This window comes from Crocodylus siamensis, chromosome 3, assembly GCF_052110815.1.
Source record: "Crocodylus siamensis isolate JL-2025a chromosome 3, ASM5211081v1, whole genome shotgun sequence".
Lineage (NCBI taxonomy): Eukaryota > Metazoa > Chordata > Crocodylia > Crocodylidae > Crocodylus > Crocodylus siamensis.
This window is the reverse complement of record NC_143397.1, coordinates 166,930,884-166,949,012: the sequence shown is the minus strand read 5'-3', so window position 1 is coordinate 166,949,012 and position 18,129 is coordinate 166,930,884. Positions and strand designations below refer to the sequence as shown.

The following is an 18,129-nucleotide window of genomic DNA, read 5'->3' as shown; positions in this document are numbered from 1 at the left end:
TGCTACACTTCCCGCGCTGCGCCGCGCCTCTCGTGCTCGGGGCTCAGGTGGCATGTAGCCGTGCCTGGCCCCCTGACCCTTTCTCCGGGTCCTGCGCCCTACTGGGCAACTGCCCTTGTGGGCTGGGGTCCCAACCACACACACCGAGCGCTTCTCCGGCGCTCTCCCGCCGTGCCCACTGTGGCACCAAACGCCGTGCCACCCTGACACCGCTCGCCATGCCCCTAATGGGCACCAAGAACCCCCAAACTACTGGAGAGCCCCTGTGAGGCCTCCTCACACCCCTACAGCCTCACCCGGTCCTCTGGTATAACCATAACTAAACCATGAGCCAAACGGCTATAACACAAACACAAGAAGCATCCTGGCTTGTAACCCAAAGTCTGCACTCAGCTCTTCACCAGACCCCATCTCATCATGTGGCCAGTCAGAGTAGCCAGGCTGTAATCCTGGACTGTGTCTGATCAGCTCTCCCGCCGAGCTCCTGCTCCTGCGGTTGCCAGGAGGGAACTGCCTCTGGCCTTAGCCTTCTCTGTTTATAAAGGCCAGGCCCTGCCCCCTGGTGGTCAGCTGACCCACTCTGTTACCATGGTAACTCTCACCTGCTGCCCTGCTGAGTGGTAGCTGAGCCCATTCACTACCCTTCAGTAGCAGGCACCCTAGTGCCCTGCTACAGGTACAGACAAAAGTGACAAATTTAGCTCAATCTGACAATTAGTGTATAGCTGTGACCAGATACAAGTGCAGGGCTGCATACAGCCTAAAAAATGGCTGATCGGGTTGAAAATCTGACCCCTCATTGCATGTTATCAGATAAAGATGTTTCAAATGTAGCATTTTCTGTTACTTGTGTCTGGAGCCCCCAGCCTGTTGCTGTTTTTAGAATGGGAGGAGGGAAAAGGAGCAGAAGGTGTTCAGTCTGGGGGTTTTCCACCCCACCTGGAGGTGGGGCAGGTGTATTGGAGTCCCCCTGAAGCAGAGGGGCCTCTAGTTCACCCACTCCACCTTTCAGCACCAGCTGGGGAGCCTCAAAAAATGAGGTCCCTCTGCTGCTTCCCTCCCCCAATCTCATTCTGAAGACAGCAAATACTGGCAGAGAGCTGTGGCCATTGCTTTGGAAACCTGGCTGCAGGCTGCCAGCCCCAGCTAGATTCCCCTTCCCCCTGAAGCCAACAGTGAACTTCTGTTTGGTCGGAAGTAACATTGTAACTCTGAACACTTTGCAGAAATCATTCTGAGTTGCAGCTGCACTTAAGTCTGTACCCTTAATTGTCTAGTTAAGGTTGATTTAAGTGCAGACTGTATAGAAGTTCAGGAAGTTTAGATCAGTCTATAAACAGCTGACCTAATCTAATTTAGACTACTTCTGAGGTAGGGTTAACTTGGATTAGGTCCAGTAACACTGGTCTAATTGAGCATCTGCACAGTTCTTGGCACAGTCCTGGGTTGTGCTTTCCCTGCCTGCCTACTGGCTGTGGCAGGAGTATTGCTACCAGAGCCCTTCTATTGGTGACTCTGCCCTCCTGTTGTGGGCTAACTGCCTGCTTACTCACCTGCCACGCCTTGATCTTAATTGATTAAGTAATTGATGTAATTAGTGGGAAGCTGCCCACTTTATGTGCCCCGGTGCCAGGGGGTGTTATCTGCGGCTCCTTTTCCTCCCCTACACCGCAGCCCAAGCCTCGCAGATGGTACTCACGTGGTTTTAACCTGGGCCCTGCTGTGCTTTGGCCTTTTCCTTTACTTCTCTGGGGCTGCTCGCGGTCCCCTCTCTTTGGGGCTGCTCGCGGCCCTCTCTCTCTGGGGCTGGGGTCAGTGCACCCCAAAATGCCATGCCCTCCCTGGCGCCAGGGTCCCCACGCTACCGTGGAGCCTCTATGAGGCCTCCTCCAGCCCCTAATAGCCTCACCCAGTCCTCTGGTCAAAACAGCGAACACAAAACCACAAAGCCCCTGGGCTATAACATAAAAAAGATAAACTGTTCAGCCAAAAAACATTCAATCCCTACCAGGAAATACTCCAACCCATAGCAGCAATCAGGCTGCTCATGCAGTCAGGCTTCTCTCCTCTGTCTGTACTGGCTGAGCTCCTCCTCCCTTGGCCGCCAGAGGGGAACTTCCCTTCTGGCCTCATGCCTGGGGCTTAGGAAGGCCAGGCCCTGCCCTTTCCTGTCAGCTGGCGCCCCAGTGGTTGTCCTAGCAACTAGCACCTGTGACTCTGGCTGCCCTGGTAACTGGCAGCTGGGCCTCCCCCTTCTTGCCACTAGGGGTCTCTCCTGAGCTGTTTCTGCTTTCAGGCGCAGGGCACCTGAATGCTCTGTGACACTGACACTGGGCTATTTTTAACTTGATCTAACCTCCCTGAGTATTTGTATGCACCTTTAGTCTGTGTCCCAAGTGCTCTTGGTTAAAATAGACAGTAGACCATCTGCCTACCATTTTGAAATAAAGTGACAAACCTTATTAATGGGAGAGTTGTAAACTCCCTATAAATGGGACCTAAAAAGGAGAAAACATTTTGGGACCTGATTTTTTTTTTTGCTGATTTCTCACGTAAGAAGGAGATCTAAAAAATTGTAGGGGGGAAAGTGAGGTACAGTTCTTGCTTTTTACTTTTAGAAATTCAGGTCTTGTTTTTAAGCGAAACTATTTTGTAGTACCAGAATGACATCACAAGAGACTAAGCAATTGAAATTGGAATGGATTTTTAGTCACTCTAAAGCCAAGAGAGCTTTTGAGACAAGATGCAACATACACCTTTTCATTTTGGGTGTGGACTGTTTGAGACAATCACCTAAGATTTTCCCCCCAGCACTCCTCTTCTATTTCTGAAGTAAAATAAGAACATATCTTCCTCTTTTTATAAGAAAGCATCAACAATTTTTGAAGTTTCCTTTAGTATTATAAAGTAGAAAGAATTGGATCCTGTCCCCACAATACTTTTTCCCCCCTCTTAGCCTATATGGGTGCATCTGCACATGCAGTTATTGTGAAGCAATTAATTAACTCTGGAGCAGTTTGAGTTGGAGTAAACTGCTCACAGGTGCAGTGTCTGCAAGTGCATGAGGGACAGCAGCAATTTGAGTTGGGGCAGAGCAGGCCCCCAGCTCTCTGGGTTGACTGGGCATAATTTGTGCCTATGGTCAGCATCTACGTGTGCATCTCAGTGCAGTAAATGATTTTGCCTTAAGAGTATTGTTCCCAACAGTACTATGTTACAGTAGAGCTAATTAGTTTACTGTGCCCTCATATCAGTGCATGTGTAGACCATGATGCTTTACTGTGGAGCTAATTAGTATACTCCACAGTAAAGTGCATGTGTAGATGTACCCTGTATGTCTCCTATATAGTCTCTTCCCCAGCATCTGGTGAAAGAAGCATGTCTTCTAGTCCAGGAAAGAAGAGGCTGAGTTGATGATGTTGGCAATATGGTTTAGTGGAGTAGCCCTCATAAGAGAGTCTTCTTTCTTTTCTTAACCTCTCTGACAAAAAGAATATCTGAAGTGAAATCACATGAATCATTTGGGTTTCCACTGTGCTTCCTTGGGCTAATTTCTGGAATGCTAAGCATTTGAATGGAATTATATTGCCCCTGTAAAGTTTAGTTACTATCCTCCAATAGCTCTTTCCAGGCATATGAATGCACTGTAATCCAAAATAAAAATGACCTGGCATGTATGAGGCAAAGCAGGAAGGACTTGTATATATATTTTTACTGGTATAGTTTCAGGGGTACTGCAGTTTAGTTAACTGGATATTTTGCAGCTGTTTTGGAAAATGGGAAATATGGAAGGGAGCTAACAAACCTGGTGTCCTTTTATGACCAGGTAACTAACCAGCTGGACAAGGGACATGAAGTTGATATAACTTACTTAGACTCCAGTAAAGCCTCTGATTCTGTTTCCCATGAAATTCTCTCAATTAAACTGGAGGGCATTGGCCTAGACCAGGCTACAGTGAGGTGGGTGGACAACTGGCTTAGAGGCCAATCCCAGAGAGTTGTAATTGATGGGATGGCCTCATCCTGGAGGGCCATCTCCTGTGGTGTCCCCCAGGGATTGGTGCTTGGACCCGTGCTCTTTAACATATTTATCAATTACTTGGATGAGGGGGTGGAAAGCTCAGTAATTTAGTTTGCAGATGATACCAAGCTGTGGGGAAATGTGGGCACATGAAAGCATAGGGTAAGGATCCAGGATGACCTTGACAGACTGTTTTTATGAGCTGAACACAATCAGATGAAGTTTAACAGGAAAAAGTGCTGGGTTCTTCACCTGGGTAGGAAGAACCTTCACCATAACTATACTATTGATGGTAGTCCGCTGGCTGGCATACCATCTGAACAGCACCTGGGGGTCACAGTGGACCAGAAGATGAACATGAGCTATGATGAAGTCACCAGCAGGGCAAATAGAACTTTGGCGTGCATCAGCTGATGTGTGGCCAGTAGATCCAGGGAGGTGCTCCTCCCTCTCTATTTGGCATTGGTGAGGCCACAGTTGGAGTACTGTGTCCAGTTCTGGGCACCACACTTCAGGAAGGATGTGGATAAGCTTGAGCAGGTACAGAGATGGGCCACCCATATGAATAGGGGCCTTGAGGATAGGCCCGATGAGGACAGACTCCAGGAACACCCAGGGTTACTAGGACTAACGGCCACAAATTGTTAGAGAGAAGATTCAGGCTGGACATCAGGAGACATTACTTTACATTTAGGGCTGCCAGGCTCTGGAATGGGCTCCAAAGTGAGGTGGTACTCTCTCCTACCTTGGGGGTCTTCAAGAGGAGGCTGAACAGATATTTGGCTGGGGTGATATGACCCCGGCACCCATTCCTGCCGTGGGGTAGGGAGTTAGATCTGATGATCTGTTTAGGTCCCTTCTGACCCTAAGCACTATGATACTATGATACTATGAACTGGGCCTGTTCAGTTTGAGTAAGCAGAAGACTGAAAGGTGACTTGATAGCTGCCTACAAGTACATTAGGGGTGAGCACCAAGATCTAGGGGAGCAACTCTTCAGGAAGGCACCCATTGGGAGGACGAGGACCAACGGGCACAAGCTAATTGAGGGAAAATTTAGGCTGGACATAAGGAAAAACTTCTTTTCCTTATGGGTAACTAGAATTTGGAACATGCTCCCAGCAGAGGTTCTGCAGTTTCCATCCTTGTAGGTGTTCAAGAGGAGGCTGGATAAGCACCTCATTGAGCTCATTTGAGCCCAATAACCTCCTCCATGCCAGGGGACCATTCTTGAAGATCTTGCAGGTTCATTCAAGTCCTTTGATTCTATGACTTTTTTTTTTCTTCAGTCACTAAGTTTCTCCTTCTTCCACCTTCCTCCCACGGTTCGCATCCCTACCAAGCACCTGTATGTTCCACAGACACACTTTAGCACCTAACTATCTGTTGAAGTTACCAAGTTATATGCATCTCCAGAGGTTTGGGGATTGAAACTGAAGTTTTATTATCTGAGCTCATTTGTATATTTGAAATTAACTTACTTAAAGTGCTACACATGGAACAGCACCAAAGTTGGCCCCTGTGCACATGAGAAGGGGTGAAGAACTGGTTTGGGGGTATGATTTACACAGAATAGCTGGATAAAGTGGTTTGGAGTAAGATAATTATGATAGAATTGAGATTTGCTTTCATATATCAGAATTAGTATCCTGTGGAAATGATGGGGAAAGGAGTCCACACATTTTAGAATAATTGTCTTAGGCTGCCTATAGACAAAGTGTGGGCAGTTATTTTAGTTGGGAGGTCATTTAATGAGTTTTGGTGACATGAACAACTCATGCCTTCCAGCAGCTGGTGGGGCATGGTGGCGGTGGCAAGAGTGTGGCAGCAGTAAGTGGGGGAGCTCCCACAGCCGCCGCTGGTGCTGTCAGTGGCAGGGGGTGGCGAGCACCAACTAAGAGTCAGCGACCACCCACAGCCGTCGCCTGCAGTGGCAGCCAGCAGGGATTGCGGACCGCCCATAGATGGCAGCAGGGTAGTGAGCGGTGACTACCTGCAAGCACTGCCACGCTCAGGGGGTGCATGTGCACCCACGTGCACCCCGTACATGTCGCCCCTGTTTGGTGAACTGTCAAAGGGTGCAAGGGTAGCCATGCGCTTTGACAGGTGCTCTGCCCCCTGGTCACCATCTTGGGACCAGAAGTCCTGCCCCTAACCCCCTACCTTTGCCACAGGAAGTCCCCCCAGGAACCCCTGGAAGTACTCCTTTTGGGAGGGGGTATCTGCCACCTTGGAACCAGAAAAAAACCGTGTGTGTGGGAGCCCCCCCAGGCTCCTCCTCACCTGCATGGCACACAGTCTCTGCTGCTGCCCATGGGGCACCCATGGCCTGTGCAGGCAGAGTTGTCTGGTGGCCTGTAGCTCCAGCTAGTTCTGGGAGATGCATGTGGCAACAGGGAGTGGGGCCAGGCCGGCCTGGCTTCATTGCATAGGACTCGTCTTACACGCAGCTCCCAGGACCCAGCCAGAGCTTCATGCTGTGGGGGAGGGAGTCCAGCATGATGGCCCCGTTTCCTGCCACCGTGTGCTGAGCCAGCTGGGCTCCTTGCCACTTCTGGTAGAGTCCCAGGAGCTGCATGTGGCAGCAGGAAGTGGGGAAGCCTGCCAGCTTCATCATGTGGGGCTTCCCCCAGTGGTGCACAAATCCTGGGAGCTGCATGTGAGTCATGGGGAGCCCCATGTAACGGAAGAGGGCTGACCTGGGCTTCATGCTCCCACCACCCACCTGGGCATGGGGCCTGTGCTCCACGCTCCTGTCCAGCTGATGCTTCCCCCTGCCTCTCGCCACTTCCCTATCTCCTGCCTGGAGGGCTGCAGCAGGGATGCGAGGAGGAACTGCTGGAAGCAAGGGAAGCTGAGCAGTTCCCTGAGTGGCTGCAGCAGCGGCAGCAGCTGCTTGCAGGAAAGCTGAGTTCTGGCCTGGACCTGGGCCTGGGCCAGGGCCAGGGCTGGGGCCTTCCTGCATACAGGTGATGCAAAAATGCTGCGGTTCGTTTCTCGGGAGGCGAAGAACTCTCAGACACACTATTAGCAACACAAAAGGTATATTTGCAAATAGGGTCAGAGTGAAGACAAAAGACCACACTCTGCCCTCAGGGAAAACTCTCAGCTGGGTTTTATCCTCTCTCTCCTGAGCACGTGTGCAGAAGCAGGAACTCTTACAACTCATTTCCAGTTCATACAAACATATATGAAATGACGTCACGTCATCCGTCGCATGTGCATTATAATTAACTACTTAAGTATGCGGGGCGGATAGGCTTATATGCATTAGCTAATTACGCATGCTTAGAAAAGCTCTCCAGGTTACCAAAAGTTCAAATCCCCCCCTTTCTCAAGGACACAGCCAATTAAATCATAGCCTTTGTAGTTTACAAGAGTAGAGGCAGAGGAGTTTGAAGGTATGTGTGATTTAGTGTTACAAAGAGATAGTAAATTAGCGAGATGTCCTTGGTGGTGTTTCTGCTTATCAGGTACGAGATACAAACTGTGCAGCTTTAACAACACTCTATTCATTATGCATTTCTAATAATATTTCTATTTTAATAATATTTCTAACACAGGGGTGTGAATGCAGTGTGCTGCCTGGGTGGGAATGGATGGGGTTTGGACCTATACAAGCGCAGGCACCTGACTGTGGGCTGGATGAAGTTTCCTGGTGTGTCAGATCTGGCCTGTGGGCCATATTTTGCCTTCCCTTGCTATAGACACTGAAAGACACCACTGCTTGTGTGTGTATGCTCAGTTTGAGAATAGAATTTCAGTGGCAAAACTGTAAAAGGGTAGAATGATGCTGTAGGTAATTTTGGATTGGGCATAAACACCGATTGATTACAAAAGCACATTGATTTTGAAATTGTCCTCAGTTAGTCACTGCAATTTATGTGCTGTTCTTTTGGAGAACAGCATAAACTTCATGGTTTGCATCTTATAGTATCTTCTATTACTCGGCTTCATGGTGTTCTTTTATCCATTCCCTATCTTTGGTAGTGTCTTTCTGTTTTGTGCCCCGAGTGTTAAAAGGTGAAACAGTTGGGTTAATTCTGCCTTCAAATTATTCCTTGAACCTCATTTGTTTTCCTCATCTTGTTATCACCAAGCTCCTGGTATATCCCTCTACTGGTGGATCACCTGTAATTTGGACCTTGCTGCTGCAGTGGACAAGCATGAGAAGGTTCAGTTGTAGGATCAGGGTCACATGTTGTATCAGGTCAGGAATTCTTTGGGGCAGAAAATTTGAGCCTGAGGATGAGCATGAGCCTGCACTGGTTTGAGCCTTGTATAGGTGGTTACATGCAAAGTAAATGTCAAATGACCAGATCAGGGTAGGAGCGTTTTATGGTTATTCTGCACTGGTTCTTCATGGATGTAAAGCATGAGACATGGTACAGGACCCTTTTGTCTTCTGATGTGTTTTTAAAGCACTGTGTACAACTTTGCTAGTGTACTAACTTTGCAAATTGTCCAGCCAGGCATGAAAGCAGGTTTCCTGCTCTTTACCATAGTGAAAGCTGATAATGAAAGAAAACTAATGCTTTGCATGTAAAAATATGTACTGGGAAAATGAATGAACAGAAGTTTCCAAGAGGATGCTGTAGTTGCAAGGAGATTAAAAAGACTGCAAATATTTTGCAAGTAGATTATTTTAGTTACATTCAAGAATCAGTTTTGGTGATTCAGCAAATGGCCTATTAATTTCCTTTGCTTGTGCTATCACAAGCTAACATTTTACACCAGCGATTTCATGTTTTGTCATTTAAATGAACAAAACTGCTGCTCTTTTTTGGAAAGCAGTTTTCAAGTAACAATAATTATCCTTTAAAAAGATCTCTTGAAATTTAAAGTTGTAGTGTAAAAAAATTAATTTTAAAGAACCTGTTTCATAGAGATAATTATCATACAGGATAACTACATGTCACATATTTACAGTGTAATAAACTAAAACTTTTCATTTGTTATGATTTTTATAAATGACTTGCAAATTTTTTATGTGCATTCAGTCTCAGGTTGTATGTGGTGGCCATAGTTGGACTTCACATTTTTGTACAGTGTGAATATAAGACACAGACAGTATTTAAAACCAAGTTAAATCTTCAATTTATGGGTGAATTTCACCAGAAAACTTTTTTTGTCACAAAACACATACTGAATGTGGAATTACCAAGGAATAATTATGGAATTACCAAGGAATAATTATCTTAGTCAAGTAGAATAAAGAATAGCAAAGGATCATGGGTGTTCCCTTTTCACTGGTTTCACTGATTTAAAAATGGGCAGATATCAAGAAGCTTGCTCTTTGTTGGAGGAAAGAGTATGATGCAGTTGTGCCATGTCTTTGCGACCTGGCAATGTGCAGTAACTTCAGTTGGTTTACAGAGATTTTTTGGTGTTTTAACAGTTTCATTCCTTGGCGCCAATGTACTACCGAGGTTCAGCTGCAGCTGTTATAGTATACGACATCACGAAACAGGTAATGCTTTCTGTTCATAATTCCTCTATAGTACATACTTTGATTAATGACTGCCCACCAGATTTTTAAAGTTAGTTACCTTAAAAAAATTTGGAGCTTTGAGAGAAGCTTCATTCCTGTGACATTTAAAAATAGACAGGCAAAACTGGAGTTTTTGCTGCAGGAAACAATTCAGAATTTACCTCGCTTAAGATGGAAACCATGACCACCTGTAAAGTATAATAGTACTTATATGAAACTAAATACTTATTAAGAAATCGGTTAATTGATGGATTAATATAACAAAATATCAGTTATCCATATTTTACAAACTGGGAATGAATGACTTTTAAATATGATCATGATTTTGAATTGACACTTGAGAATTGAACTCATCTGTGATTGCTGTACTTTGAAAAAAAGCAATTAAATTATTTATCTTTATCCTTTGGCTCAGTATTATTAGTTGAAATGAAAATGTATTGTCAGCTTGTAAAATATTCCTATTTTTTTGTCATCCATCTGTACATCATTGCTGTGGAGGTTCTAACTCCATTGTCACCACCACAGTGGCAAATTTCTTGTCTTCAAACTGAAATTTGATTTTGAGAGAAACTCCAGCAGATGAAACTGAGTTCCAGAAGATTCATGGGCAGAATCATCCATCTATTCATAGATGGATGATTATGCCCATTTACTCACAATTTTCTTCTTCCCTGCAAATTGATTATTTACTTGTTGCTGTCCAGGGCTGGCTCAGTTCTCTGATGTAGTAATTTAATGGACTATCACAGATGACACTGGTTACTGCTGCACAGAAGTAGGGTTATCCTTTACTAACATGCTGAGAAAGTATGAAGGAAGAGTAAATCAAATCAGATAGCTTTTATTTTTCATTTAACCAGCTGGTAATTGATCAGAAAATTTGTAAACATTGTACAGATAGAACCTAATCCAGTCTTCCTTATTCAGAATGCCTGTGGAACACCTTTCAGAAGAACAGTCTTAGGGAGAAAAAGGGGTGGGACTAGTGTGGAAAATGGCAACATTTCATCCTTTTAAAGTTTGATATTTAAATTTGTATATTATAGTGGAACGTATATTATATCCCAAATGTTGTCCTTTTATAGAGTTTTTTGAGATATATAATATATCCCAAATGGTTTCTGAAGGAAAAATTTCATTTTATCATCAGAAGATAAAACTGATATCAGTAACAACTGGAACAATTTAGCAAGGGTTGTGGACTATCTGAGACAGGAAATTTAGAATCAAGATTGACATTTTTTTTTAAGAACTCAGTTCAAGCATCGGGAAGTTCTGTGGCCCGTGTTTGACAGGAGGTCAATTAGATCATTACAGTGGTCTTTTCTGGCCTTTTAATCTACTGAATCAATGTTTCTTAAAGGTTTTCTGTGTTCCAGTAACTTCTAAGAATGACTTGTTATCTCAGACATGGAGATTCTGTTAGATATTTCTTTATGTATTTGGTTTAGGATTCATTTCATACTTTGAAGAAGTGGGTAAAAGAATTAAAAGAACATGGTCCAGAAAACATTGTAATGGCCATCGCTGGAAACAAATGTGATCTTTCTGATATCAGGTAACATCCATTTATGACCAAGATGGTGGGTTTTGGTATACACTGTTTACTTTCCTCAAGCAGCCAGGTTCGTATTGTGATTGCTCCTAAAATATTATTTTGCTCCTAATGAAATCTCCTAGAGTAGTCTGTTCAGTTTGGGATACTGCACTTTGAGAGGGACAAACTGGAAAGAATCCATAAGACGCCAATAAAAAGAATTAGAGGTCTGGAAAACAGGACATATGAGAGAAGGTTTGAAGAATTTGGATTATGTAGTCTAGAGAAGAAAAGCTTGAGGGCAGATTTGGTAATCATCTTCAAATACAAAAAAAAGGGGTTTTATAAAGAGAATGGTAATTAATTGTTCTCTCTGTCCACAAGAAGTAATGGGCTTAAATTGCAACAAAGAACATTTAAATAGGTTTAGCCACCCTCTGTGAGTAGTGGAACAGATTACCCAGAGCAGGGATGCTCAACCCCCTGGACAGCAAAGCCATGTCGTCTGGCATGTGAGGCTCCCCAAGTGTCTGGTAATTTGGTGGCAGGGAAGCAATGGCAGCATTAATTGCCGCTCTCATGCTTCCAGTTCTCCAGACCTGTGGGATGTTTCACAGACTGAATAACATGGCTCTTTATGCCAGATTGCGTAACATAAGGTCCCACAGACTTACCCCCATGCAGGATCAGACCTGTGGACTGACCCCCATGCCAGTCATCCAGCCCAGAGGAACGGGACCCCACACCATTACTGTAGTCCACAGGGCCAGAAGGTTGAGTGCTACTAACCTAGAAAGTTGACAGATATGTAATTGGAAGTTTTTTGGATGTAGCTTAGACAAGCCTTTATTTGCGGTAGTTTAGATAGGGATAATTCTGTGTTGAGCAGTAGGTTGAACTAGCAGTGGTTTTCAACTTGTGGTCTGTGGACTCTTCCTGGTCCACAGACTATGTTTAAGGAGTCCGCAAAAGATGATTGATGAATCAAAAGTATGTGAATACAAACACTTACAATCCAAAGGGGGCTGCACCTCAATTCAGATTTTTTAGGGGACCGCAAATGTAAAATGATTGAAAACTACCGGAGTAGATGATTCCTTGAGATCTCATTTAGCCATGTTTTTCTGTGATTCTCAATACTTTTTTTTCAATGATGCAGGCTTCTCCTGTCTAACAGCAGTAGTGTCTCACTGTCCACTATATTTGTTCTGAGCTCCCGTTTTTGCTGCATATCCTCTGTGGTTTTGGTGGTTTGATTGGAACTGCCAGGTGCCATATAGCATTTCCTTGGATACTGCAGACATTGTAGTAGCTGAATCAATGATACCTATAGCTTTTTTATCTGCATATTCATTTTTCGTTCATATTAAGAGGTATGGAATGTCTTTAACTATGACTGAAACTAGCAAGCTAAGGATAGAGAAATGAGATTGAAATGATTTAATTTCATTCTAAGAACAGCTTTACTGTTAAAGAAATTATGCTTGGAACACTGCGCTGATTGAAATCGTGCAAGATGTTCATTCTGCTCCACTGTAACCAGTGCCATTGTGTGCCTCTCATAGCTCAGAAATGTCCAATTGATCTTGGCATGTGAAGGCTGCTGTGTTCTAATCAAATGAAGAGTTAATGCTGGATGCAAAAGGACAGCCTCATTCCAGAAAGTGCATTTGCAAGAACATAAGATCTCTCTCTAGTTTCAAATAGCTGACTTGTGTCCCAGACTTGAGATGAAGAGAAGACCCTCCTTGAGAAAATGAGGGGAGGTCAGACTTTATTGCTTTGTAAGAGAGCCAAGATGCTATTCATAGCATGTTCACAGTTTAGGTTCACCTTCATATTTGTCAGCTCCTCTTTGGATTTACATGTAGCCTAGCAGCGAGGAGAATCATGTCAGGCTGAGTACCATAAGTAATCCTTTGTGGCAGTCAATAATTCTTTCATTGTTTCAGGAGTGAATATTGTTGTCTATGTCTTTTTTTTTTTTTTCCTGTGAGCTGTATGAGAACAGGATCTATGATCTTTCAGCATATTTTTTCTCTTAGAACCCCATGGACTCCCCTGATCATGTTTCACATTTATTCTTCTGTCCCTTAAGGTCTTTACTTTGACCCTGATACAGCAGAACACTGGAGCACATACTTAAGTTGAAGCATGTGATACAGTACTTTGCTGAATCAAGACATTTTTAAAGGTTGTTCGCTCTCACTGTTATTTCTGAGCCAGCTAGAGGAATGACGGCACAGAATCATGAGGTGTTCCCAGTTCTTAGGGGCTGACTGTTTGGTCTCTGCAGTGCTCCCAGCTTCTATTGGGCTAGGAATGAAGGGCACAGCTAGCATACTAGCTTGGGTCCCCTGCATGGCAGTATACTGTACTTCTACCAAGACAGTCAGACTGAGTGAGTCCCATAAACTTAGAGAAATGGCTTTTGACTTATTAACATGAATATCAGAAAGCAACAAGTTGCTTCTTAAAGGGAAAGAAAAAAGTGGGCCATTTATAGTCTTTCTAAACTACTTCAAAATGGAACTTTTGATCATTTCCAGTTTCCATCTTGGACTCATTTACATTTATTGGTTTTGTTTTTAACAATACATTTGCTTGATTAAAACAGGAATTTGATTCAGATACACATTGTACTTTTTACAAATGAAGATATTCTGTTAAACTATAATGCAGTGTTTTATTGATCTGAATGAGCTTGGTGGCATACATGATAGTGAACTATTGAGTGCTTCCTTTCCAAATATAACTTTATATGGTGACTATTCCTGCACTTGTGCAACACGAGAAATTTGAGAAAATGTCTCAGTCTCAAGCTCTGGCTGCTGACCTTGCCCATGACCACAAATATTTTGAGATTCTTTTGTTACAGGTAGAGATTTTTTTGCATACACTGATCTATTAATTATACAATATAATAATAATAATAATAAAACAAATGGGGTTTTGGAGACTGAAGAAGGGCAAGATACTTTATACATGTATAATTATTTTCCTAGTTTTAAAAATCTGATTGATTTAGACCAGTGTTTCCCAACCTTTTCCAGCCCAAGGCATACTTACATTAATAAACATTTTTTGCGGTACACCTGTTACGGCATTCCCCATCCTCATATCTATTGTACCTCATTGCCATGGGATAATTCCATGGCACACCTGTTAATTTCTGACAGCATGCTTTTGTGCTGTGGCACACTGGTTGGGAAATACTGAATTAGACAATGTATGCAGCTTGGATGCTTCTGATACTTTGTCTTAATGTTTGCTCAGTATAAATCATTTTAGAAGAGAGATATCATCAGCTTATCGCATTGATTACACTGAATGGAAACTTATGTCAGTGAGTCTCAAGCAGGATGTCACAGCACCCTAGTATGCTGTGAGATCCTTTAAAGAGTGCTGCAGGTTGCAGTGAAATATTAACAGTGTTGAATGTGCAGACACTGACGTGTGATTCACAAAATAAACCCAGGGATTTCAAATAAGAATCCTTAGTGACATCTTCTAAGGACTGCCTTGAGTGTAAAATGGTTAAGAACCGCTAACTTAAGTGTTCAGGGATTTTAAAAATGTACTTGGTACAGGCAAACATGAATAAAGTGCTGTTTATACACAGGGAACTACTTAAATCATGGTGAGACAAAGGGTTTTTCACCACCTGCTTGTAGTGCACAGAACTGATTTTGCAGGCATTTTGTGGCAGGCCTGCCCCTTGGCACTGATTGTGAGAGAGGCCATGGGTGGGGAGGGATGAGGGGACAGCCACCATCTTGATTGCTGGCTGCCCTTTGTGCTGCTCCACCCCTCTGTGTTTATTGGGAAAGAGGCCTTGGAAGGAGGAGGAAGGACAAGGGAGCAGCCACCATCTTGTCTTCTGCCCTTTGGAAGGAGCTAGTAAGTTTTACAGAGCTTCCTATGCATATTGCCAAACAATACGTTCCCACCCCTTACCTCCAGTCTTGAAGATAGATTTTTTTTGTTTGTTTATTTGTTTGGGGGGGGGAGGAGGGTGTTTTACCAGCATACAGAAGGTTGAAGTCTTCACTAGCCAGTCCTATTTTTGAGAGTCCTTTCATCCTCATAGTTTACAAGTTTACGTAAAAAGTTAAGAGATGATACCAGGTTATAGACCTCAAGAGAAAAATGCTCATGAGCCGGCTCAGGATTGCATAAGGAGAGGATGCCTAGCTTCTGCAGTTATTCCTTCTGAAGTAGATTACATATATTGAGCCTTATTCAAGAAAGAAGTAAATACTGGAAACAGAGACTGGATCAAAAGATTGGCACTGCAAATCCTTACTGTTGGAAACCAAACATACATCAGAATTAAAACTATTTCATCTCTATGCCCTTCCTCATTTTACTGGAATAACTGTATTCTGATTTAAAATACAGATACTTTTCTAAACTCACGATAAAAACAAAATTATATGGTTGTGCTTTCAGCTTTGCACCTGCTGTTAAACTACAGTGCACCAGGCTGGGGAGGTCACATAGCTACCTTACAAGGGGTCACATAGCTACCTTAGGACTTTCTTGTGGGCAAGTGTTAGGCTAGATGCTGCTGGTAACAGGGCAGATCTATTCCACATAGAACAGATTGGTGGCTGCATTGAACCACTGCAAGGAAAAATGCTTTGTTTCATGACCTGGTCTCAAAACTGTGCTTTTATTGTGTACATAGGCATTTAGGCCTATCTCAGCACTTTCTGATCTGTGCTTTGGTGAGGTAGAGTGGCAGCTATCAACAGTGATGGTCACAATCAGTTGCAGTCCCTCCCACCTCTCTGCCACCTGGGCCACAGAATTTAGATCAGCAAAAAAAAGTTAAGGTTCTTCACAGGCATGAAGACAGGGGACTGTGAAGTACACTGAAGTGCCCAGTGAGCTCCTGTCCCCTATTTCCTCTCCTCTTGCAGCAGGAAGGGGAGCGCGATATTCTGTCAGAATTCATCATGATGTCCTGCTCACTTCAAACAGCCAGGCATGTGTCCTTTCACGACACCCAGAAAAATATCCTGTTTGTGGGCCTTGGACAAATACTGATTGTAGGCTGAATCGGGAGAGTCAGATGCTCCCTCTAATGTCTATGCATATCTGTCTGATGCAAGCGAAAATAGAGTGGCTGATGACAATTTTTGCTTTCAAAGCCTTGTCTTAATAGCAACTCAGAAATCCTTAAATCAATAATTAAATGATGCATTGGTGCTTTAAGCATAGTGACCTACATAGAAGCCAAAATATGTGTTATTCATTATTTTGTATAAAATAAGTATGCTAAAGCATTTGCGTCTAGGCAGAGTATATAATCTATTTTTTATGCTATTGTATTGCGAGAAAGTTTCAGGTTTGTTGAGTTTATCTGATTGTAAGAGGCTGGCACTATTAATCCAAAACAACCCAACTTCTTGGTGGTATTTCTGCTCTGAAAAAAATTAAGAGATTATTCTATGACATGCTGACACAGGTAACTTAGTCCCACCTGGATGTAAGTCTTTGATAGACAAAGGAACTAGAGAGTGGGCTGAGCAGCACTGAAGAAAGACCCCTAGGAGTAGCCATGGCTGGGTCAGTGCTATACATTATAACCTATCAATCATGATATGTTTTCAAGAATGCATATGCATTTGGAGGAAAATCAAGAACCAAGATCAATGTGATTATTTGAGCAAACATCAATTAATGTTATGGATCTAGGTTGTTATCTTCAGAATACCTCGTGAGAGAGATTTGGCCCCTTGTGTCCCTCATTTGCAAATTATTTAATGGGGTTTTTTTTTTACACCTTGGGACTGCAATCTTGAATTACATGGCTAAATTCATGTGGACTGCAATGAATGCAGGAGTGGGATTTATAACAGATTTATCATTTCTGAAGCAAAGAACAAGCCCACTTGGTAAGGATTAAGACTTGTGCAACTGAAACCTGGGAACAATGTAACGTAATAATGCTTTCAAAAATATATTTGTTTTGATAATCCTTTGTATAATTTTAAAACTTTTTTTTCTCAGGGAGGTACCTATGAAGGATGCCAAAGAATATGCAGAAACTATAGGTGCAATTGTTGTTGAAACCAGTGCAAAGAATGCAGTTAATATTGAGGAACTCTTTCAAGGAATCAGTAAGTACATTTTCAGGTTTCTGGTGGATGTGCTTGGAGTCCTCCTTCCTAAAACAGTTATCCATTTTGTCTGTGAAAATATCTTTCTCCACTGAGAGGAAACAGCTTGAGCTAATTGTGCATACAGTTTAAAAATACAGAAGTAAGAGTGATTTTGAGTAGATTAGAATAAGACAGAGCTTGGGTGGCTACTGTTATTTTCCTGTGCAGTTTTTATCGTATGACTAAATTCTGTCTTACATCGTACCCCCTATTCCAGGCCTAAACTGCACTACGCAAGGCACTGATGATCAGGGATCCTGGTTTTCCCTGACTTAAATATCACAAATTCTCTGATTAAAACCCCCAAAATCTACGATTAAAATGCAAGTCCCCTCACTCCCCCTGCCCCCTCCCCCACAGCCCTGTCAGAGGGGGCCCCAGCTGCCAGGACTATGGGGCCAGGGAACCCGGTCCATAGCCCCCTGCCCCTGGCAGGAGGCAGCAGATGCTGCACTGGAGCAGAGCCTGGCTCGCCACCCATACTGCCTGCCGTCTGCCTGCTGTGTGCATGTGGTGGGGGCTGGATCTCTGCCACTGCGCGTACTCCAAGCGGGGGCAGGGAGGATGCATGCTCCCCAGATTGTGCACGGGGCGGGGGGTGGGTGGGCATGAGCTTCTCACTGCAGGTTTGGGCTCATGCCCTTCTGCCCTTCCCACAGCAGGGCCTCCACAGCCCAGTTGGTGTGACCTGATACACAGGGCACAGCAGGGCTGCGTGGGGAAGCTGCTTGCTGCTGCAAGCACTGTGCCCCCTGTCTCTGCAGCAGCAGTGGGGGCAGCAGCACAGGGTTGTTCCCCTTATTGCTGCTGCACGCTCAGGGAACACCTCACCAGGGCAGCATGGAGCTCGCAAATGGCAAGCACCTTCCCCATTTAGCCCTACTCTGTCCTGCTGTTTCGTGTCGCA

General features: G+C 43.9%; 1 protein-coding gene across 2 annotated transcripts in view; it reads left to right on the top strand.

Annotated features, from left to right (window-relative positions):
* The window catches only part of RAB31 (RAB31, member RAS oncogene family), a 127,331-nt gene that overhangs the window by 94,026 nt on the left and 15,176 nt on the right, over positions 1-18,129 (top strand). For both annotated transcript variants that reach the window (XM_090039675.1, XM_090039674.1), the window contains exons 4-6: positions 9,420-9,491; positions 10,967-11,073; positions 17,071-17,180. In XM_090039675.1, the coding sequence (XP_089895801.1) occupies positions 9,420-9,491; positions 10,967-11,073; positions 17,071-17,180 (289 nt within the window). The remainder of the gene's footprint in view (positions 1-9,419; positions 9,492-10,966; positions 11,074-17,070; positions 17,181-18,129) is intronic.